The 23,288-nt window shown below is 40.5% G+C and overlaps 1 protein-coding gene across 5 annotated transcripts; it reads left to right on the top strand.

Moving 5' to 3' along the window:
• Positions 1-2,326: 2,326 nt before the first annotated feature.
• On the top strand, positions 2,327-20,370 carry LOC140524085 (intelectin-1-like). Of its 5 annotated transcripts, none has more exons than XM_072638587.1 (10): positions 2,327-2,399; positions 3,162-3,254; positions 4,387-4,460; positions 11,564-11,628; positions 12,078-12,173; positions 13,966-14,213; positions 15,845-16,003; positions 16,110-16,230; positions 16,616-16,719; positions 20,091-20,370. In XM_072638587.1, exons 3-10 carry the CDS (start codon positions 4,432-4,434, stop codon positions 20,241-20,243), a joined length of 975 nt encoding a protein of 324 aa, XP_072494688.1. In that variant the 5' UTR covers positions 2,327-2,399; positions 3,162-3,254; positions 4,387-4,431; the 3' UTR covers positions 20,244-20,370. The 5 variants fall into 5 exon arrangements, with proteins under 5 accessions (XP_072494688.1, XP_072494687.1, XP_072494690.1 ...); XM_072638586.1 differs by having other exon boundaries at positions 12,072-12,173; XM_072638589.1 differs by lacking the exons at positions 3,162-3,254; positions 4,387-4,460 and having other exon boundaries at positions 2,332-2,399; positions 12,072-12,173.
• Positions 20,371-23,288: the final 2,918 nt, after the last annotated feature.

The following is a 23,288-nucleotide window of genomic DNA, read 5'->3' as shown; positions in this document are numbered from 1 at the left end:
TTTTCAGGTTGTAGTTTGCAGCCATATCTAGTGAGGTACAACCTATGTAACCCCAGAGAAAATTTTTCCAACTTCTCCATTAGATTATTAAGCTGAGTCTACAGCTCAGGGTGAGTTAGATAGCTAACTTCCTCCTGTTCTTCAGAGGAATCATCAGCATCTTTCTGTTCTTCAGGTAGTCATGAGAAGCCTTGGAATGGACCCAGAGAGAGCATTGTCAGCCTCCTGTGAGTCCCAGGCTATCTCATAAGGATCAGGGTCAGGGGATTCTTTGAAAGGCTTGTTCTTACCCAACCTTCTGGTTGAAGGGATTGCAACACCCCTTTCCCAGCCTACCTTATTTTGGTGGTAGACAGATGGTAACAGATTCCTGCAGAGAGGGGATTACAGTCTTTGAAAGTGCAGAAAACTTAAACAGGGGTCTTGGGAGGAGTCAGTGCAAGAGTTTCTGTACCTTATTTTGAAGAAGAGATTTAGCAGACTCATGTCAAAGGTTACGGGATCACAAACCTTACAGACTGAGTGTTTTTCTTACAAGGGAAACAGTAATAAAATCCACTGCAAGAGCACTACTCTTTTGTTTACATTGTTGTTACTATCTTTCCGTAATCTTTGAGTTAGGTGTGATGCAGACAGTTTTCTAATGCAGAGGAATATCTTTTCTCTGAGCAAGAGGCAACACACTTTCTTTCCAACTCACAAGGATCCTGAAGGTCACCATTTTTTCTTTCTTCAAATTTGTTTTATTTTTAGTTTTCAACATTCACTTCTATAAGATTTTGAGTTCCCAGTTTTCTCCCCTCCCTGCCTTTTCCCCACTCAAGATGGTGTGCACTCTGTTAGAGGCTTTACATATACATTCATATTAAACATATTTTCACATTAACCATGTTGTGAAGAAGATTTAGAAGCCATGGGAAGAAACACAAGAAAGGAGAAACCAACAAACAAAAAGGGAGCAAACTGTATGCTTTCATGTGCATTCAGACTTCATAGTTCAGTTTCTGGGTGTGGATAGCATTTTCTATAGTGAGTTTGTTGGAGTTGTCTTAAATTCTGGCATCGCTAAGAAGCAAGTCTATCAGAGTTAGACATCTAACATCTAACAATGTTGCTGCTACTGTGTACCGTGTTCTCCTGGTTCTGCTCACTTCACTCAGCATCATTTCATGTACGTCTTTTCAGGATTTTCTGAAATCAGCCTGCTCATCATTTCTTATGGAGCAATAGTATTCCATCACATTCATATACCACAACTGGTTCAATCATTCCCCAATTGATGGAAATCTTAATTTCCAATTCTGGGCCACTACAGAAGAACTGCTATAGATATTTCTTACATGTGAGGGTTCCTGTTTTTTTTTTTTTTTTGCAGCATACAATGCTCCCTGTTATATAAAAAGGAAGAACTAGCTTAATTAAGTAGCATCTCTTATGCTATACTAATTGGTCTCCAAACACTGGCAGAGTTATTGCAAATACTATATTCATTCTTTCTCATGTACTTGACCCCAAACCACTAATTCTCTTTCCTGTTTTCTAGAAACTGAATCTCATCTTGTCATCAACAATTGTTTTATTTAGCTTTAGAACTCAGGTTAAACAAATACCTGGATTTGGTATTTCTAGAAAAATGGTACTCAGGAATAAGATGCTATACAAAAAAAATCACGAGCTGCATTGTTATGTGATACAGCAAGGAGGCAAGAAAGTATACATGTACACTATGGCAGTATAAACAGACAAAGGTTTGTCCTCAGATACAAGAAACTCATACTGACCTGAAGTGCTGGGGAGATAACATGCTGAAAGTTGGGGTTCAGGTGGCAAGAGTGTAGGCCCTAAGAAAGAATTTGGTTCAGAACAGACGTTTGTCGTAAGATGTAGGAGGAGGCAATCCTAATCAGAACTGTATGTGCTGGAGAAGTTTGATATTCTAAGTTGGGGTGAAGATCTGGTTAGAGGAGTTTCTTTTTGATGACCCCAAATTGGTGGGAGGGTCTCACATTAAGGCCACAGAAGGAGAATGACTCAAGATCACTGCCACAGGTCATGAGTTCATTAAACTAAAAAGGTGCAAGCCTTATCTGTCTGATCAGAATTAATAGTGGAAAAGCACAAGCTGTCTGTTTGCCTCTATGTTTCCATGGGCATTTCCACCATTTAACTCAAGTGAATACATACTGGAATTCTCCTGTTAATAAAAATTAATTAAATTATTTAAACTATCAATATAAATAGATATTTATATCAATATAAATCTAATTGTGCCATAATGTAATCCTGCCTTTCTGATTTTATTTTGATGGTGGTGTTCCTGCATTAGTCTGTTGGGATCTCCAGATTTTTATAAGACCTGTTTGGTTTCCATGGTCCACATATGAGAAACATTTTCTGAGGTATTTAGAGTTGAGTTTTTATGAGGAAAGCTATCTCATGCACCCACACCCAAAGTCTGAATACTTTCAGGAGATCTATCAACTTATCCTAAGTCCATGACTGTTTCATTGCTATAATAGTCTTTTGGTAGACCCTTACATCAAACCTACTCTACAGTCCTTCTATTATGTGAGTCAGTCAGGTCATGACTGGTCTTTTGGGGTACTCCTCTTCCTCTTATGTATCTCAATAGCTGGCTACTTATCTCTAACACAAATTTGGATGGTGATTCTCCTTTGTGTTGAAAGGTATCACCAAATACAATAAATATAATCTCAGTTATTAGGTCAGCACCATTAGCATCACTTAGCTTTTGTAATCATCTTGATACAAGATTCTTAGCTTTCTTTTCCTCAGAGCCTGCAGCTATTCAACCACAAGTCCTCTAACATGTCCATGAAACAATTCACCTTGTCTCTGTCAAATGCCTAATCACTCTACTCTGTTTTATGGTGAGCTCACAGGTCTCCTGAGACTTCTATAGGAAGACAAAGTTCCTTTTTTGAGAAAATTATTCTCTTGGGTCTATTAGATCTGTCTGTAGTGAGATAGTTAATCTTGTCTTAATCATGAGTAAGCGCTGTGCAATCTGGGATATCTAGTCCTTGCCTTACCCACAAGTGGTAATGGCTTCTACCCATTCTCTGATGCACAGGTAGTGTACAACTCAGGAATTAGTCTGTGTGTTACTCACAAATGAGCTATCTTTTCCTTTTTTATAGAATAACCATCTTTGGCAGTACCTGTAAATGAAATGATGGGCAGCTAGATGTCTCAGTGGATACAGTGTCCTCTTCTCAGACTCTCTTGGCTCAGTAAGGCTTCTATTTTTGTGATCAATTCTTCTTCCAGTGGAAGAATTGTAGATTGGTTCCATAGTATTTTCTCTTGACCCAGTATTGTAGTTCATATTTTTCAGTGGTTCAATAGGTCAGATAATTTACAGAGTACTAATTGAGCCATATCCCTAGTAGTGACTGTGTTATTAAAGAACTTTCACTCTTCTTATTCTTGACTTGTATTTTCTTTTTAAAAATTAACCTCTGTATTGTGAACTTAAACCAAAGAAGAACCTTATCATTTACAGAGCAGAACACAAAAAGAGAATTGTACATAAACTGTGTTTTATATCACTTGATTTTTGATGAAAACTAAAATCCACACTTTGCTTTCAAAATTGTCTTTCTTTTCTATGCTTCCTCATGAACTTGCTTCCACATTTTTTCTGTATTAAAAAGAATGCAGTGTTTCAATGGTGCTCTTTTTTTTTTTGGCTTTCCTATTACTAATTTCCTCTTGCCCCCTTAAGAAAAAGAAAAACCCTTATAATATAAAGTGTAGTCCACTAAAGTGAATACACATGTCTAAATGAGTGACCTGGTAACAAGACAAGCACTGCAAATGCACATTTACATAGAATATAAATGGCAACTGGGTCATTCAGTGGAGATTTAGGTACTTGGAGTCAGGAAAACTAAGTTCAAATCTGGCCTCATACACTAGCTGTGTGACCCTGGGCCAGTCACTTAACCCTGTTTGACTCAGTTTCTTCATTTGTGAAATGAGATGGGGAAGGAAATGGGAAACCAGTCCAGTATCTCTGCTAAAAAATTCCTAAAAGAAGTCATGAAGAGTTGGACAGAGTAAGCAACAACAACAACCTAGAATATAAAAACCTGAATGCATATGCAGTGGGGAGGGAGGTGTTGTCATCTTTGTAAGAGAGTGCGTGTGTGTGTGTGTGTGTGTGTGTGTGTGTGTGTGTGAGAGAGAGAGAGAGAGAGAGAGAGAGAGAGAGAGAGAGAGAGAGAGAAAGAGAGAGAGAGAGAGAGAGAAAGAGAGAGAGAGAGAGAGAGAGAGAGAGAGAAAGAGAGAGAGAGAGAGAGAGAGAGAGAGAGATCAAGATTTGAAAGATTTATCAGTTCTTCTTGTTTATTCTTCCTCTAGGTAAGACATTGCCACCAGGTGGTGATAGGCACCTTGTCCACAGCCATGCACTTGAAACAAGACTTTTGCCAAAGGTTTCATAGAAATTAACATACACTTAGTCATTTGCAAACATATGTTTCTTCATTAAAATAGATTAGAGGAAATAGCTTTCATCATGCCATATATAAAAATATACATAAAGAATTACAGGGAAATTGATTAGAATACTCCCATCCTTATGAACCTGAACCCTATCTTGAAATCATGTTTCCCCTTCTCCTTGAAGGGTTCAGTTTTTTTGTATGACTATGAGGGAAAATGATTTGTGCTGATGCACAGAGCTGTAAAGCAGAAAAAAAGAAGCTTTACCTTACTGATAACCTGAAGGATTGCTTGTACAGGAGACTCAGGGGTGTTCTCGAAAACAATTTCTTCAGGATAAGAAATAGAACTCATATCAATATTATGTCAGTTGGGGAAGAATACTTGCTAAAGAGAACAATCCAGAATGGTTTGATCACTCACTTTGACTGTGGAAAGTTACTCTTGTGACAATGAAGATCAAAAATTGGGGAGATTTAGGGGGAATTTCATAGTCTCTTGCATGGCCTGCCTGCATATTTGTATTCAGCCTTACATGTATGCATTCCAGCTCATGCATGTGATCTTGATAACTTGAGATAATTTCTGCCTCCTAATTTTTATGACCTAGCAGTCTCGTGGGACAATTTGATTTCAGAAGCCCAAAACAATGGGAATATTTTCATCTGGTTGATTAACTTGCATAGTTGCTCTAAAATATCCTCTCTAGGATCCTCAACATTTAAAATGTGGTATATATTTATTTGTGACTATTTAAATGAGTTTATGAAGTATATTATGGGCAGCTAGGTGGTGCAGTGGATAAACTGCGAATCTTTTCAAGTTTTCAAATCTAGCTTCAGACATTTACCAGCTGTGTGACCCTGGGAAAATCACTTAACCCTATTGGCCTCAGTTTCATCATGTGTGAAATCAGCTAGAGAAGGAATGGCAAACCTCTGCCATATCTTTGTCAAGAAAATCATAAACAGGGTCATGAAGGGTCAGACATGAATGAAAATAACTCAATAAAAACAAAATAAGGATAGTATGTTTTTCAACTAAACATTGATATGAAGAACTCCAGGTGAGGAAGCTCCTTCACTTAAGGCATTTTCTCTTCAACTTATAGTTTTGTAAGGCTGACAAGGTACCGAGAGGTTCAGTGACTTCTCTCATATGCTAGCCAATGTCTATCTGTTCGGCCGAGAGGTCGATGGACTACCCGAGTCTACTCACCTTTCGCAGGTGTTCGGAGGCCAACCGTATAAACGTATTGAGAGAAGAGACTTTCCAGAGTGGAACAAGGATTAGGCTTTATTCAGGGTCTTAGTTACATATGCAGGGTGAATTCTTCCTCAGGAGAGAGGAATCCTTCTCCTCCCAAGGGGCAAGGATCGTACAGCAAGAGGATGGAGCAGAGGAGGGGAGGGCCCCTCCTCCCTCTAAGGGCCCCTCAGTGCAAAGAAACACCTCAGGCTTTCCTGTCCCTACTTAAAGCTCTCCCAGCCACATAGTTTGCACGTGAATACCGTGCCTGCTCTCAGCCCCTAGCTAGTCAACAACAGGTGTGCTCAGACCACAGGCCAATCTCAAGGGTGGAATACTCTCCCCAGCAAGTTTCCACTGAGAAGAGGTGGAAATACACAAGATAGCTTGTGTTTCTCGCCTCAATCCCCAGCTGTTCCCTGGGGGGCCTCATGAGAACTCTAAGATTTAGAGGTCCTCACTTTTACCTGCCGAGACTGTCCTCATGAAACTGAGCTTACACCACTAACATCTATCAAAGCAGGACTTATACCTAGATCTTCCGGAGTCTTATGCTAGCTTTCTCTTCCATATAGTATGCTATCTCTTTAAAAAAAAGGAGAGTGCATGGTAGAATGGAAAGACTGCTGAATTTTGAGTCAGAGGCAGTGGGTTCAAGTCCTTGGTCTTCCATTTACTCCCTGTGTATCCTCTGGGCAAGTTACTTTATGTTTTTGTGCCTTAGTTTCATCATTTGTAAGATGATGGGATTGGAATAGACGAATCCAAAGATCCCTTCCATCTCTAAATCTATGGCTCTATGAACCTACAAAGTAGCTTAAATTTTTAAAAAGTAGATAAGGGGCTTTCAAAGATCAATCAATGAACATTTACTAAGCATTTACTATGTGTCAGGCACTGTGTTATAAGCAGTGGATTATTGCCTTGAACCTGTGGGTTAAATTCCACACTTAGCAATGCAGGCATAAATGAGCAACAAGAAAATGATGGAGGGGGCATAGCCAAGATGGTGGAGTAAAGGTAGAGACTTGCCTGAGCTCTGTCCCCAAAACCTCCAAATGTCTTTGAAATGACTCTACGAAATTCTAGAGCAGGAGAACTCAGAGAATGATGGAGTGAAACAAATTTCCAGCCCAAGGCAACTTGGAAGGTTGGCAGGAAATGTGTGTTGCAACAGGGTGAGAGAGGCGCACAGTCCAGCACAGGCACACCAGTGCTGACTTGGCTCAATCACTGGCAGCAGTGATGATTTCTAGACCTTTTAGCCCACAGATGCCAATGATAATTTAGAAGGTCAGCAGAAAAGGTCTGTTGCACTTGAGTGAGAGTGGGGTGCAGTCCAGAACAAGATGTGCCAGCATAGCCCTGGACAGAGCAAACCAGGAACAGGTTTTGGGAATGACAGAATTGGCTAGTGACTGTCTCCAGAGTTCCCAGCCCAGAGATGGTAAGGGGGATGGAACAACTGGCCATAAGATGAAAAGAGGGGTCTTTTGCTAGCATTAAGGCAGGACTCTATTACTTTGGATGCAGTTTGCAGTCCTGGGTGGCAGTCCCAGTGAGAGGAGGAGTACTAGCACAGCAGAGCTTGTAGCCACAGTGGAGGGGGGACGCTCCTCAGAATTCCAGAGCAGAAAAGTGTGCCTGTAGTCAATCACAGACCAGAACACAGGCCAAAAGAGTAGTAAATACCTCTCATTAGGTCATACCACCTTGAAAGAACTTATGAGAATTTATGGGTTCCTAGAAGTATCTATGAAAACAGCTGCACAAAATCCCTGAAAATTTGGAACGGTGCACTCTCCAACATGGAAATACAACCTACTTTAACAAAGATTGAAAAGTCCTGTAATAGACTGGGAATGTGAGCAAACAATCAAGAAACCACCCACTTTGACTGTGGAAAGTTACTATTTTGAAAGTGAAGATCAAAGCACAAAATCAGAAAAAGAGAACAATGTCAAAGCTTCTACATCCAAAGCCTCCAAGAAAAATAGAAATTGGTCTAGTAGATCCAGGAGAGAAAATTTAAAAATTATTGGATTGCTTGAAAGCCATGATAAAAGAAAGAGTCTCGACATCACCTGTCAAGAAATTATCAAGTAAGACTTCTAGAAGTCAAGGGTAAAATAGAAATTGAAAGAAATCTAAAAAACATAATTCCACCAGAGACTGGTTTTGAGGACACATAAAGCCTTGCGGATATCAGTCACTTTCAGAAGAGTCTAGCAGTATGTCTTCCACTCCATCTCCTAAGACATTTGGAACCCATCTAGTTTTGTTAACATGAATTGCCAAAACATGGAATTTGCACCCTAAAATCAGAATAGTTGGTATTAAGTTGTGGTTAGCAGCCCTTTCAACACGTAAAGTCCAAATATTCCTGGTTTTGGATTTTTTCTGAATTGTGTTTCTATCCCAGTTTAGGAATGCCAGAATGTTGGAGACCTGGATTCCAGACAGCTACAGCTGGTCAATTGAGAGTGAAATTCTATCTTATCACGTTTCTGAATGGTCCTTTACTCATGCATTATGCAAGACAAGGTCAAGCTACTTTGGCTAGTAATATTTTTAAGCTATTTCATTTAGTCAAATTCTATTTTTTGGTGTAATTCAAATAATGTTAGCAGAATACTTCATTTCCAACACCGTATTATGATACTTATTTTGTTGCAGGCATGTAAAATCTGTTTGTAGGGCATTTAATTCTTTACTCAAGGTCTCAATATCATAAGAATTCACAATGCCCCTTCCAGTCCCCATATCCCCCAAAATAATATCTAAAAGATATGTCTCAACACAAGAGTAGATAATTTGAGCTCCTCTCTGATGAGTTCCACATTTGTTAACCAGGTCCTACAGGAAGAATTACATCTAGATATAGTACCCCGAGAGGCATTCAAGAGCAAAGGTCCACTTATTTATGGCTGGAGCCACTAGGATGAGAATGGGCTCCTGCCATGATCTGAATAAAGCAAGAGGTGCCATAGAGGAATTGTTTGAATTATCAGGGTGGGAACTAATTTTGCCAGGAAACTTGTTGAAAGAACTGCCTTTGTTATCTTTATGCATTATTTATTCATTATATATTATTTTTATTATCTTTCCCTCCATCTGTGCCTCAATTTAACAGAGGTAAGAGCTTTGGAAGAGGAAACGGATGGAAGGTTCAAGTATTATTAACTTCATTGCAGTTAAAATTGGGTTTATGATAATATAATAGCCATCTGAAGTGAGTTCATTCAGTTCCACAATGTTGGGAAACTTTTAGACCCCAAGCTTTGGAATTGGCCTTATTCAGAGTAATATTATGTAACTTGTGAGCAAATAGAAAACAAGAAAATGACCCTGTGCAATTGACCTCAAGAAATAGTTCTAAATGAATTGGGTGCAATCTAAGTGCACAGAACCTTCCTAAGAGTGATATTATGATCAGCATAATTGGAGGGAAATATGAATTTACATATTTAATTCTAGGAATTTAAGCTTTCAAAGAAAAGGATCAAGAGTATAATTATTCCCACACAGAGTTTCATATTTATTAGTTTAAAAGACCAATATAAAATCCTAATTTTCTGTAATAACCAAAAGTATTATTGTTATTATGTCAGTTTTCATTCACATCCAAGACTTCATGAACCCCCATTCAGGGTTTTCTTGGCAAAGATCCAAAAGTAGTTTGCCATTTCCTTCTCCAGCTCTTTTTGAAGAAGAGGAAACTTAGGCAAACAGTTTAAGTGTCTTGCCTAAGGCTACAAAGCTAATAGATGTCTGAGGCCAGATTGGAACTCAGGAAGATGAGTCTTCAGGATTCCAGGACCAGCACTCTATCTACTACATCACCTGTACTTAACACCAACGAGACTGTAAACCACTAAAATTAGTATATCTTCCAGACCTTGTTTGAATCCTTTAAACAACCTTTTAGCCATTATTTTCAATACAGCATTTTAGACACCATCCAACTATAAATCCCACCACTGTTAAACAATCACAAATGTTACTAGAGAAAAAGATATGCAAGGATGGGTGACTCTGTGTCTGAATCCCTTAGGTTCAGTTGCTCAAGGTAGCAGAGGGGTCCGTCCTTGAGATTGTCCCTTTTACCTTTCCTCAGTGTTCAGGGCACTTCCATTAGGATCCCAGTGGTGGCTTGACATGTGCTGCAGGGGTCCAGGTGGGCTTCTCTGCCACTGAAGGAGCAGTGTTGATTATGAATAGCACTTCATGGGTTCCTTTCCACAAAATAATTTTTTATGGAGCTAGCAATAAAAATAAAATTCACTTGGAAGAACAAAAAGTCAAGAATATTGATTGAAGGGAATCAAGGAAGAAAAAATGTGAAGGAAGGGAGCCCAGCAGGACAAGATTTCAAATTACATTACAAAGCGATGATCATCAAAACAGTTAGGTATGCAATATACAGGAGTAAATATTCATAGTCATCTAGTGCTTGAGAAACCCAAAGATTCAAGTTGGGGGAAGGGGCAAAATCTTAGTATTGTCAAAAATTGCTGTGAAAACTGGAAAGTACTTTGGCAAAAACTAGAACAGAGCAGCGTCTCACATTACATACCAAAATTACATATGTCTTTAATATGCAATTTCTCAAAATGGATCAATTATTCAAACATAACAGGTCATATCATAAGTTAATTAGGAGAGCACACAAAAAATATACCTGTTAGATCCGTGGAAAATAAGGGAAGAGTTAATGACCAACCAAGAGATAGAGTGGATCATGAAAGTAAAATGGATAATTTTGATTATGTGAAATGAAAGAGTTTTTAAACAAAGAAAATAAGTGTAGCCATAACTGAAAGGAAATCAAGAAACTCAGAGACAATTTAAAAGTTTCTTTGATAAAGACTTCATTCTGCTGCATCCTGAGTTCTAATAGGTTTGATCCTATGAAAATCCTTTGAAGTTTCTGTCTTTACCTACTGCGTCCTCTACCTATCATATGCTACTTAACATGAAACAAAACCCCATGGGCAGACAGTTTTTGGCTTCCCCACAATATCATTCTAATTCTATTTGATTGGAACTTTGGGACAGATGCCTGCCAAAGGCAACTAGCCATGTTGGACAGAGGTATTTCTGGAAGCCCAGAGTCAACTCTCTTCATTGACAAGGTTCCAAGGGGTGAGGCAGCAGCACACTTTGGGGCAGAGCTCTATAAAAAGGCTTAGTTTTTCCACAGCCAACAAAGGCTAAATCTCACTCAGAAGAGGGAAAAGCAGAAAACACTTCTCTCTCTGAAACTGTAAGAAGGGAACTAGCTAAGAAGGGAGGAAGTATCTGGGCTCAGGTACTGGAAGGACACAGATGGTGAAGGCCTAGGGTTCAGGTCTGGCTTAGCTCCAGGGTGAAAGAGAGTCTGAGGCAGAGGGTCCAGACAGGGAGATGCTCTAGACACTTACAGTAACTTCCAGTTGGTAAATCTTCAGTCTGTGCATTTATTCCTTGGAAATCTGCAAACACCAAAAATCTATTGTTTTGTTGATTGTGTAGACTTGTAAAAGTGTTAGAGAAAAAGTGAATAAGGCAGACTAAACTTAAATGTATGTGTGGCATATGTAATATGAACATTATATTATGTATTCTAGACATAGTTTTCAGTATGTGTATTCATACATACACATATAGACACACAAACATGTATTCCCTGAGAACTCGTTGTTAAGCATTTATCAGCACACCTGTTGTATGGACCTGTATGGGAGACCAAGGGCCATACATGCTCAGGACTTGCTAGTCTAGAGTCAGAGCCTAAGAAGTAGTTTGGGACATGGGAGATAATGGTCTATGGCCTCTCTTTGTAGTGATAAATATTTTTATTTAGAAAGAAAATGATCTGGCTTTGTACAACGCTGTTCCTGATGTTGGTGACCAAGGAGGGCAGTGCTGGTAAGTTAAATTTTCTGCTTGTAAATTTTCCTCCTTCCTCCAAGGTGGGTTTATTGAAATCATTAGAGAGGCAAGGACCTGGAACTGTCCTGATTGTGATGGCAGGGGTTTCTTAACAGCACAGTCCTCATTGCCTATATTAGATTTGAGACAGATAATTTTTGAGTCCTGGGAAAAGATGGGGTGGGAGGAAGTTGAGGTACAAGTCCAAAAGTATGCCCAGTCTTGTATGTGACCTATGTTGTAGGAGAAGAATTTGGCTTTTCTCACTACCTGACATTTCTTAAGGCTTCATGGCGCTGGATGCCATACTAAATGAGTTAGAAATGAGGGTGATCCCTGACCTCTTCAAGAAGTACAAATGAAACCTGTACCTTCTAGTGTGGTGGGAACTTGCACAATTTGTAACAAGAAACTAAAAGCATTCTCTGCATGTTTTTGAGACTCAGGTCTCCCTCTGACCTTAGACAAGACCTGTGCTTCTTCCCCCGGATTCATCCCTCGAAGCTGCAAGGAAATCAAAGAAAGATGTCCAAAGTCCGATGGTGAGTGAATACAGGTCAGGGTGGTCTCTGGGTGAATGGCTCCTCAATAGTGCAACCTGAGCTATATTTTAGCCTGTCTCAGTGAAACTACGACAACCATTTGTTTCTCTGAGAGGCAATCACTAGAGAAGCTTCAGCAGAGGGAAGCCAGTGATGCCAGAAAGTGCTTGGTCCTCATGTTGCTTTTTAATTTTATTTCTTTCCACAATCACCTATCCATTTGTGCTCTCTTTCTTGCTTATTCTCATTGTTGATGTTGAGTAGTTTGTGTCATATCTAGAACTTTGTGTTCTTATTTGGGGTTTTCTTGGCAAAGATATTGGAGTGATTTCCAATTTTGTTCTCCAGCTTACTTTATAGATGAGGAAACTGAGGGTTAAGTGATGTGGCCAGCTCCACAGAGCTAGTAAGTGTCTCAGACCAGGCATCTTCTTGAATTCAATCCCAGCACTCTTTCTGTTGTGTCACCTAGCTGCCCTTTGGTTGCTCTAGATCCACGAAATTGGAGAGCGAAGGGCACAGCACCAATGCACTATTCACAGCACCTAAGACAGTCATGGATATGCTGGCACAATTCTGAATGGAGAAATGCAACACACTCTCCATGTAGAGGACAGACTCAAAACATTTATTCAAACACCAGAAAGCCAAATCCATCATAGTAACCAAGAAATCTATACACAATAACAAAGCACAGGGTAAACCATCCCCAAGCCTTCCCTCTGTTGGGCTTCCCACAAACCAGCTCCCTTAAACCAAATGCTCTTCTCTCACTCACAAGGAGCAGCCTGCTTGCCTGTGTCCTTCCCAACTCTGATTGCTCTCTGACTAACTTCCTCTCAGCTCTGATGAATGCTTTCCTGTTTCAGCCTTTCAGCAGACTCTTCCCACCAGTGTATCACGTGACTCATGCTTGCCTGTGAACCAAGCAGGTCACCTTGGCCTAGTAACGTATGGGAAAAGTGTCCCCATTTAAATGACCATTACAGAGGGGCACTAGTTCTTGTCTGCCCTGTTCTCCACCCAACAGTATCATTCCAGGAGAGAGCCTTTCAGGTTAGGGTCCTCTGAGTAAAGTTAAGAGAGTAGAAGCTTCAAAGGTCTGTGATCCCAAAAGGAAGACAAACTAGAGAGTCAGTCATTATGCGTCATGGGCCTCTGCCTGTCACGGTGAGTGTTAAAAGCTCTAAAGCAGGAAAAAGATAAAGCAGAACTTCACATTTACTAGGCCTGAAGTGCTGGTTCAGGCCTGCATATCACTAGTGTTATTCAGTCCATTCTTTGCTGACTTCTATAGGAGTGGGCAAGGGAGAATATGTGTGACATAGTGGAAAGAATTCTGGACTTATAACCAATTAATGTCGGTTCAGAGCTTTGAACTGACACTAATCAACTGTGTGAGTATAATAAGTAGCAATTTCTCTGAACCTTAGGTTCAAAATCTGTAGAAGGAGAATCACAGTATATGCATTCTCGACCTCACTGAGTAGTGTTTAGAGAAGTTATTTGCAAAGCTTTATATCCCGTACAAATGGGAGCTATCATGAGGCTGAATATAGTCTTCAATAAGAGATTTCTAGTTGGAACTCTTGTTTCTATGCCCTCCTTCAGCCTCAGCTCAGAAACATTCTCCCAGAATCAGGAAAAAATGAGTTTCTCTAGTAAAGAATATCCCAAGACCAAGTCTGGGTGAATCCTAGAAAGAGATTCCTCTGGTTTTCAGGTGTTTTCATATCTCTAAGATTACTCATGTATTGTCAGTGAGTGAGCCTTTGTGGTTTTTCCTCTGCAGATGGCCTATACTTCCTTCAGACTGGGAATGGGAACATCTACCAGACCTTTTGTGACATGAGGTCTGGAGGAGGTGGCTGGACCCTGGTGGCCAGTGTGCATGAGAATCACTTGGCAGGGAAGTGCACCCAGGGGGATCGTTGGTCCAGCCAGCAGGGGAACAAAGCAGACTACCCTGAAGGTGATGGGAATTGGGCCAATTATGCCACCTTTGGATCTGCAGAAGGTGCTACCAGTGATGACTACAAGGTATGCCCACAGTACCTGATAGATCCTCTCTGACTGTCAAATATTTCTCATTTCAATGAGTGTGAATTATCTCTAGAAGGTCCCTGAGTTCTTATCCCCTGGAGTTTGTGGTCCTTTGATTTTTCATGGAAGGAGTTTCACTTGATAGGACTAAATCAATTATGTATGTAAAGAGAGATTTGATGTGTTTGGTTTGATTCCAGCAGCTAGAAACAGGAACAGCAGGTGTTACCTGAAAAATGGTCACTTTAAACTTGATGTCAGAAAAATAAGAGCTTTCTAACAATTGGAATTATTCAAAAGTGGAGTGGGCTGCCCGATCATTGGTGAGTTGCTCTTCATTGAAGGTCACCAAGCTGCAGACTATCTTGCATGTATGTTAAATACTGATTTTTCTCTGTACCCATTAGACAAGTTGACTGTTGAGGTCTATACTATCTTCCAAATTCTGTGTTTTGTAAGCTTTGCCACATGTGATCAGTGTGACTCCAACGCTCACAGGCTAATAATAAATAAGGAGCTTTAGTTTCAGTTCTGGTCTTAATGTGTCTTCCCAGAAGGCTATTGAGAAGATGAGATTGATTACCATTTTTATTGATGCTATTTACAGTTAATTTATTTTATCCTCTTACTGTGTGACATCATAGTTCTTTGCTTCTGAAGTTACTGCAGAAGTTCAGCTGTTCTGTGATGAATTGAGTTTAGACATCCAGTTCAGCTAATGACTATTTTGTTCTTCCCTCAAGGAATTCTGCTGTCCTTGGGAAATGTGAGTGGACCCAGAAAGTCTCGGATAGAATCTTTACAACACCAAGCTATCCTTCAAGGATGTCTGGTTTGCTTTCCAAAAAACTCTGGTCTACTACCATTGGGACTTGCAGGTTGACTTAACAAAATACTTCTTAGTCACGGGAGGAAAGGAGGGCGTTGTTGATAGCCCCTACTCTGAACTTCTAACCAATTGTATTGTCCCGCCATGGTTCAGCTATGTAACCAGTCACATTACCCTCACCCCTATCTCATCACCCAATCTTTTCTCTTCTTTACTGTAACCCTATAAAAATGAGTTAAGTTTGGTCAACAGAGGAAAATCCATTTACCCATTCTATTGGCAGGTAGCCTCCCTATTCTTATTTATGGACAACTCACCCAGGGTAAGTGTTCACATGGTGGTCAAAAGAAGTAATACAAAGACACTCTCAAAGTCTCTTAGTTGCTTTGAAATTGAATGTATGACATGAGATACTCTGGCATGGGACCACCCTGTATGGTGTGCCCTCATCATAGAAGTTGCTGTGCTGTATGAGCAAAGCAGGAATTGAAGTACCTTTAAAGAAAATGTGAGACACAGAAATTTAGAGAATCCACCCCTGGTATTCAAGTGGAGTATTTGTGCCTGAGTTGTGGTAGAACATTCTGAGCTCATATTGGTCTGATCAACCACAGTCAGACATATTGTAACTTTACTCTAGCATGGTGAGGTCACCTTGGTCCTCTTTCAGAATGAAGGACAACCACCAGCATCCCTATTTGTAATAAAATGTTGTCTTGCAGAAAGAGAATATGCCTCAGTCTACCTTTGTGAAATTTACTTATGGCACCATTGGGCTAAGTTGTTTGTCGTCCTCTAGAATCCAGGTTACTATGACATCCAAGCCCAGGACCTGGCCATCTGGCATGTGCCCAACAAGTCTCCCCTGCAGCAATGGCGGAATAGCTCCCTGCTTAGATATCGTACATACATTCACTTCTTCAGTCATGAGGGAGGGAACCTGTTTGGCCTTTATCAGGTAAAGTGGGTTCCATGAGCCAGATGGCTAAAGAGAATCCCTGGGAAGTGGGCTCAACAGGATCCCCAACACCTGTCCTCATGATGTTGCTTTATGTCTCCTGAAGAAGTATCCAGTGAAGTACGGGACTGGTAAGTGTTGGACGGACAATGGCCCAGCTGTGCCCGTCATCTATGACTTTGGGGATGCAGAAAAAACTGCCAAGTATTACTCTCCATTGAGCCAGAGTGAGTATTTTTTATCTGAGCTTCCCAAAATAATATTACCTCCTATCCTCATCCCTGTGAGCTTTGCACTGTAATGGTGACATGCCCATAAAAGGAACATCATCATGTTCCTTCATTCCTCAGACAAGTTAGTGGATGTCACTGAGGGCCACTTGGAATCTCTTGTGATATCTTTGACTATTCTTATTCCAATCTGTCTGTGTCTGTGGTTGTAATGCATGAGTCCCTGCTCCCAGATTAGCTTGTTCTAAAACATTATAGTGTTAAGCCACAGTCTGGGTTTGAAGGTACACCACTGAGGGAATTCCAGGCCTGCTCCTCTGAAACTGATCTCTGAATTTTTGTCTTTCACAATGATCGTCCAAATTCTCTTGTGTCTTACCAGATGAAGTTGTTGGAGGCTTTGTCCAGTTCCGGGTATATAATAATGAAAGAGCAGTCAATGCTCTGTGTGCTGGAGTGCGAGTCACTGGATGTAACACTGAAATTGTGAGTCATGGGACCATGAGAGGGTTTGGAGAGCAGCCACTGAGGAATCTCTGAACCTAATGGGGTCAAATTATATATACCATATACCAACTCTTCCTCTTTTCAGTCCATTGAAGAGAGAGTCACAGTGAAACAGATAGAAACACACAAAGAGAGAAATACAGATAAAAAGGTTTGAGCCGATGCAATTAATGATTGCAACAATAGTACAAGCTCACATTTATACAATGTTTTAAGATTTACAAAGTGCTTTGTACAGATTGTCGCATTTAACCTTCAGGACGACCCTGTATAGTAGGTGGCATTCCCTCTTTATTGATGAAGAAACTGAAACTGAGAGAGTTGCAGAGACCTATGCAGAATCATAGAGCTAGGAAGTGTGTGTGTGTGTGTGCATGTGTGTGTGTGTGTGTGTGTGTGTGTGTGTGTGTGTCTGTGTGTGGGGAACAGGTAGGAGAGAGGAGAGGAAGTACAAACTTCAGAAAGGTAGCAGTGAGACGTAAGTAGAGAAGTAAATCCATGTTCCTGGGAGAACTCATAGCTCTGGACTTAGGTTTTGATGCCTTTGATCTCTTCAGGGGAGAGGTTGCTCTCTGTGTTACCTGCTGGGTGGGACCCCTCCTCTTTGGGACCTCTCCACTGTCCTGTTTCATGAAATCCCTTCTATACCACTCCTGGACTATGGAAAGACTGTGAAGCACTCTTAGTGAACCAGCAGCATTCCATTCTTTTTGTGACAAGCAATTCCCTTCAACCCAATAAACCTCTGTATTCAACATAGAAATACAGAGCTATGCAATCATGCTTTCTGGGCTAATTATCTCCTCTCCAACTAGAGAAGTCAGTAGAGGATAATTTAGATCAGACAGTCTTTAAATAAAAGGTTTTCCCTCTCTCAAGCGGCAAATGGTGCTAAAGAACAAGGCAGACAAGAACAGATAGTTCATTACCAATCAATATGGATTGACCTTTCCTCCAATCACTTCTAAGCATTAGAGTTTCTCTCCAATCAGTTCCCAGAAGCAAGGAATGTGTTCCCCACTCTACCCCACCCCTCACCCCATCCCATCCTTACATCTGCAGTGTAGGCTCTAAGCAATTTTTTTAGCTCTCAGTTTGGTTGTATTTCTCTTTTTCTCCATGTCTTCCCCACTTATTGTGGTCTTTGGACTCCTTTCTTCTGACTGCCTGTTCTCAAAGTTAGCATTTATTTAGGTTTTTTATTCCTTGTTTATCCTACTTCACAGCAATGTGCTTCCTAGCGTGAAATGATTTGTATCTTCTTAATGACTGAACAAGTCAAAACCCACATTTCTATCAAGCATGAAACGGATAATTATCATTCACTCATTCACAATAGTTTTTTGCTCTTGTTTCCCAGAAATAAAAACAAAACTCCTGGAATAAGCCATATTCAGATTAATTGCTGACAAATATTGCGCTGCAGTCCTTTTTATACCAATGTGTTCTTGCCCTTTAAGTTGTTTTCAAAGACATCCTCTCACTACATTCATATAAGTAACTTCCTGCCCTATCCTGCTTTTCTAACAGAAATGTCCATTTTTGGCCTTTTAGACACAGTGTCCCTATAAGAAAGGACCAGTACCTTCCACTGCAGTGGATTGCATCATTTAGTAGGAAACACTCATCACTCAAGGTATATCAACAGGTCTACCGATTATCAGGAGGACTATGAGTATATTTTCAGCATTTAATGGGAACAAGAATTCTGGAACCTTTAAGCTCCCTTTCAACTCCTATATTTTCTGATTCCTCCTACCTGCCGCCTAACTGTTTCATTCTAAGAAAGTAAATCCTCTATCCTGGCAAATATCTTCATCCATCCAACTCCATGACTTTTAGCTTTTCTTCACATAATTAATTCCCCCTTCTCAATCAGAGTAGTAATAGGATGTCAAAATTTCAAAATGTAGTCTTCAAACATGAAGTTGAGACACCCACCTCCACCTGCGCTTGGAAGAAGGAAAGAGATGCCAGGTCCCCTTCCAGATTTCAGTGGGCTCTAACACTGGGGCACAAACCTTGGTCATACTGAATCACAATTGAGAACCATAACTTCTGACTTGGCAATATATCTTTCTGGGCATCTGTAAACTACCCATGGCTCCAGGTTTTGGGACACACCAAAATCGGAGTATACATACATTCATATACAGTAGAGTATACATACAGAATATAAGTGTGAGCTTAATGTGGCCAGGCACAGGATGAGAATTATTGAAGAGACTAATTTTTCAGGAATTTTAATTTTCCTTTCAAATGCATCAGATTTGAAGATTTCATACTTCTATGGCCAAGTTTTCTTTTAAACTTGGCAGATGATGGAAATGAAGCTTCACTGGAAATTTTTTCTAAACACTTCATCTCAAAATTGTTAACTCCCGATTTCCATTTTGTATCACTTTTGTTCAAAGTCTTTTAAATTTGTTGTCCAAACTTTTGATTTCATCTTTGTGGGAATTCTTAGTATAAAAATAGCTTTTCCTGACTCAGATACCTGTCTGGAGTTTAAAATCTGAAAGTATTACCTGGGAATATTCTGATATAAATCATCTGAACAGTTTAACACATCAGGTAAGTGCCAGAGACAGGACCTGAACCTCTCACCCCAATGCCAGAATTTTGTTCAAACTGCTGCTGTTGCTTCTTGGCAAGGTAATATGCTATAGGAAGAGAATAGGCTGTTTTTGTTTAAAAAGTGCTTATAATCTTGGGAAAATAGTAACAATGCAAGGGAGAACACGTTAATGTTTAGTTTACAGATTTAGAACATATTGTGACTTTTGACATTAATATGGTATAAGGTGTTCATTAAAAAACGAAATTTTCATTTCATTTCATTTGTATTCTGAACTTAAACACCAAATAGTATCTCTAATACAAGTCATTCTACAGAGAAGGAAATTGAGGCCCAGAAAGAGGAAATTGACTTAACTGAGGTCACCCAGACAATAAGGAATAGAGTCGAGATTTTAACCAAGTTTTGAAATTCCATGATCCAAGGGCTTTCTCCTATGTCTGGGAGAGTCATTAAAATGATTAGCTAGATGAGTAACTCGTACTAGCTGAAAGAATCACCAAGGTCTGAGTTGTTGGGAGAGTCTTCCCATAAGTGGTAGCATTTGAACTAGGTATTGAGGGGAATCATTACATATAATCAAGGAGGAGAGGTGTGGGTAGTACAGGCATGGGGACAGCTAGCATGCTCAGGAGACTGAGGATCATTTTGTAAGTTCCATAACATATCTATGAGACAACGGGATTCCAAGTATTTCCTTCCCTTAAGTAAGACTCTCTTAGTTAATGTAGTAATCCCATGGTTCTTTCATTGCTGTCTTTCTTCTTTGCAGCACTGTATTGGTGGAGGAGGATTCTTCCCCGAAGCGAATCCCAGGCAGTGTGGGGATTTCTCTGCCTTTGACTGGAGTGGCTATGGAACTCATATTGGTGGCAGCAGCAGTCGGGAGATAACAGAGGCTGCTGTGCTCCTGTTCTACAAATGACCATTGTGCCATTCTAGGACCTGATATTGGCAGATTCAGAAATGGGTAGCCTCCCTTAAGAACTGACATGGCATGATTTCTCTGGACATGGAGTTTAAAGAGAATAATAAATTCGATTAAATCATGACTCTTGATTCCTGTGTCCTTGATTCAATCTCTTAACTTCTCTGGGTCTTCTTTTCCTTATGTACAGTGAGGAAATTGGATTAGATATCCTCAGAGATCCCTCTAGCTCTAGACCTATGATCCTGTGACTGTGGCTGGATAGTTACAGCATCTATTAAGGACTTACTGCATGCCAGATACTGTGCTAAGGAGTGGGGATACAAATCCAGCTGCAAAGCAGCCCTCAGTTTTAATGGGAGGGGAAGGGGGAAGGTATAATACATGAAGTGAAAGTGGAAACCAGTGGGGTGGGAGGATATGTTTTTGCTGGGAAGTGATATGGAGGCCTGGTGCTAGGCAGAATGAGATGAAAGCTTCCAGATCAGAGCTCAGTGTGAGTTTAGAGCCACAGTCCAAGGTTCTGGTTGGGGGAGATGAGGATGGTGCTCAGATTGCAAGCCTGATTTGGGAATGGTAGCCTTTGATGTGTCTTCTGGCTCTCCATCTTTGAATTCCTTACATTAGTGTATCTACTCATAGGTCATTCTTTGAGGTGAGAGACTGAATTTCCTTTCTGTCTTTGACTCCTCAGAGTTTAGGCCAATAACTTGCACACAGTAGATGTTTTAACGGTATTTATTGGACTTTATTGTATTTTTCTTCTCCTGCTATTCCCCAATATCATTTCTTCTTTCAAATTTATGTAATTTCGTTATAACATCTTGACCTCATTGTCAAACTTCAGGTCATCCTCCCACTTTCTCCCGTGGCTCTAGCCCTTGGCTTCAAGTTATTCTCTCCACTTATGACTCAGCAATTAGGTGATGCAGTGAATAGAAGGCTGGGCTTAGAGTGAAGAAGACTTGAGTTCAAATCCAGCCTCAGGACACTTACTTGCTGTGTTAGCCTGGATGAGTCACTGTACCCTGTTTGCCTCATTTTTTTCATTTATAAAATAAGCTGCAGAAGGAAATCACAACCTACTCCAGTACCTTTGCCAAGAAAACCCCAGACAGGAGCACGAGGTGTCAGACATGACTGAAATGAGTGAACAATAACACTCATGATTTCCATCCTCTCCAGAAGTTTTAGGATTTATGTCCCAGAACTTTGTCATATGCTGGTTTTATGATTCCTTCAACTCCAACGACTTCTTTCTACACCCTAACATAGCTACTTGCTGCCCTGGCCACACCTTACACTTTACTATGAGTAGCAAACACATTCCCTACAAATTCAAGAAATTTGTCATTTCTCTGTAGTACAATTTCCTCTCTTTTTATCTTCCCAGTTAAATTAAACTTACATTTCACCCCCACTTTGAACATCTAGGTCCATGTCTGCTCCCCATTCTTTCATGCTCTCTATTTGCCCAATTCTGATTTCTTTTGCCTCCTTCCCTAGTCTTAACTTCTTTATGATAAGATCAAGAATTTACCCAATTTACCAAGATAGTTCTGATATTGACTTATTTCATCTGTATCCTCTTCTGACCTTCCTTCTGTTCTCTTCTGTGCTAAGTTCTCTCATTTCTGTTTTTCCCCATATCATTATCTCTACTCTTCTACCTCCCTCCCCAAATCATTTAAAATAAAAGCCCTCCTTTATCACAAATAAAATCAAGGAAAATAATCTCACACATTAGTTGTACCTGAAAATGTTTATCTCATCCTTCACATGTAATCTATCAGCTTGCTGTAGAGATGAAAATATTGAGAAAGCTGTCTGCTGGCACAGATGAATCTCTCTCTCCCTTGCTCTCAGGTCAAATGATGACCTCTGGTGATACTTCTGACCACTCATAGCTCATAAAGTCATAAACCATTCTCTTCCATTCCCAGTACTCATTTGTCTAAGATTAGGGAAGAATAAACACAACAAACAGAGAAGAAACAGAGGTAGTAATGCATTTGTGACCACATGGAGGTCTATGCAGGTGGGAAGATGAGATAGCCACTCCTGCTAATGCTTCTCCAGCTGTCCTGATGAATATCAGGCCACTAGACCCAGATGGCTCAGGAGAAGAAAGTGAGGTTGGTGACCTTGCATGACCCTCCCTCACGCAAATCAAAGTCAACTGCAAGTCATGTCATCATCTTGATGCCATGGTCCTCTTTGAGAAGAAAGGACAAACACAACAACAACAACAACACAACTTCTCTCAGTGTTTCTTTCTTCTGAAATGAGAGGAGAGAAACAGAGAGAGAGAGGAATAGAGAGAGAGAGAGAGCGAGAGAGAGAGAGAGAGAGAGAGAGCAAGAGAGAAACAGAGAGAGACAGAGAAAGAGACAGACAGAAAGACAGAGAAACAGACCGCAATAGAGACAGCGAGATAGACATGGACATCCAGAAAAAGAGAGAGAGAGAGAGAGAGAGAGAGAGAGAGAGAGAGAAAGAGACAGAGACAGAGATAGATCTTACCTGTTCACGCCTTTTGTATGAACATTCATTTCCACCATATCACCATAACACATCAGGAAAATATCCAAAAAATGCTTGCAGGTGTTGTGAAAGGGGGCATCTGTCCCTCCACCATACACTTCTGGAAGCAGGCTCACCAAATCTGGTGAGAATCTGGCAGAGCACTCCAGGGAAGCCTCATAGAACAGTCTGCTCTCTGCGCTCTACATATGTAGTGGTCATACCATTCTGAATGCGCTGATCTTGTCTGACATCAGAAGCTAAGCAGGGTCTGGGAGACTGTCTGGGAATACAGGGTGATGTAAGCTTTTTTTCCTTTCCCCCTTTTCCTGGAGGTCCAGTCATGCCCGCCCACATGGATTCTCTGGTCAGACACCTCCACACTCCCTCTCGCTGGCCCTGGCACCCGTGGTCCCCACGTCCACCTGGCCCCACCTTCCACCCAGACGTGCCCCAAGCCCTGCACTCCTTTTCTGGATGGAGTTCTTCACTCACTTGATAAATCCCCTCCCCTCTCAC

Source organism: Notamacropus eugenii, chromosome 2, assembly GCF_028372415.1.
Source record: "Notamacropus eugenii isolate mMacEug1 chromosome 2, mMacEug1.pri_v2, whole genome shotgun sequence".
Taxonomy (NCBI): Eukaryota; Metazoa; Chordata; class Mammalia; order Diprotodontia; family Macropodidae; genus Notamacropus; species Notamacropus eugenii.
The sequence above is the reverse complement of the archived record's forward strand: the minus strand, read 5'-3'. Positions and strand labels throughout refer to the sequence as shown.

Bases quoted from the DNA above. Each gene is read 5' to 3' on its own strand.
- LOC140524085 (XM_072638586.1), top strand. From the start codon at position 4,432: ATGCACTTGAAACAAGACTTTTGCCAAAG. The intron at 11,629-12,071 runs GTAAGTTAAATT...CATGTTTTTGAG, and splicing joins GACCAAGGAGGGCAGTGCTG to ACTCAGGTCTCCCTCTGACC. The intron at 16,231-16,615 runs GTGAGTATTTTT...GTGTCTTACCAG, and splicing joins TTACTCTCCATTGAGCCAGA to ATGAAGTTGTTGGAGGCTTT.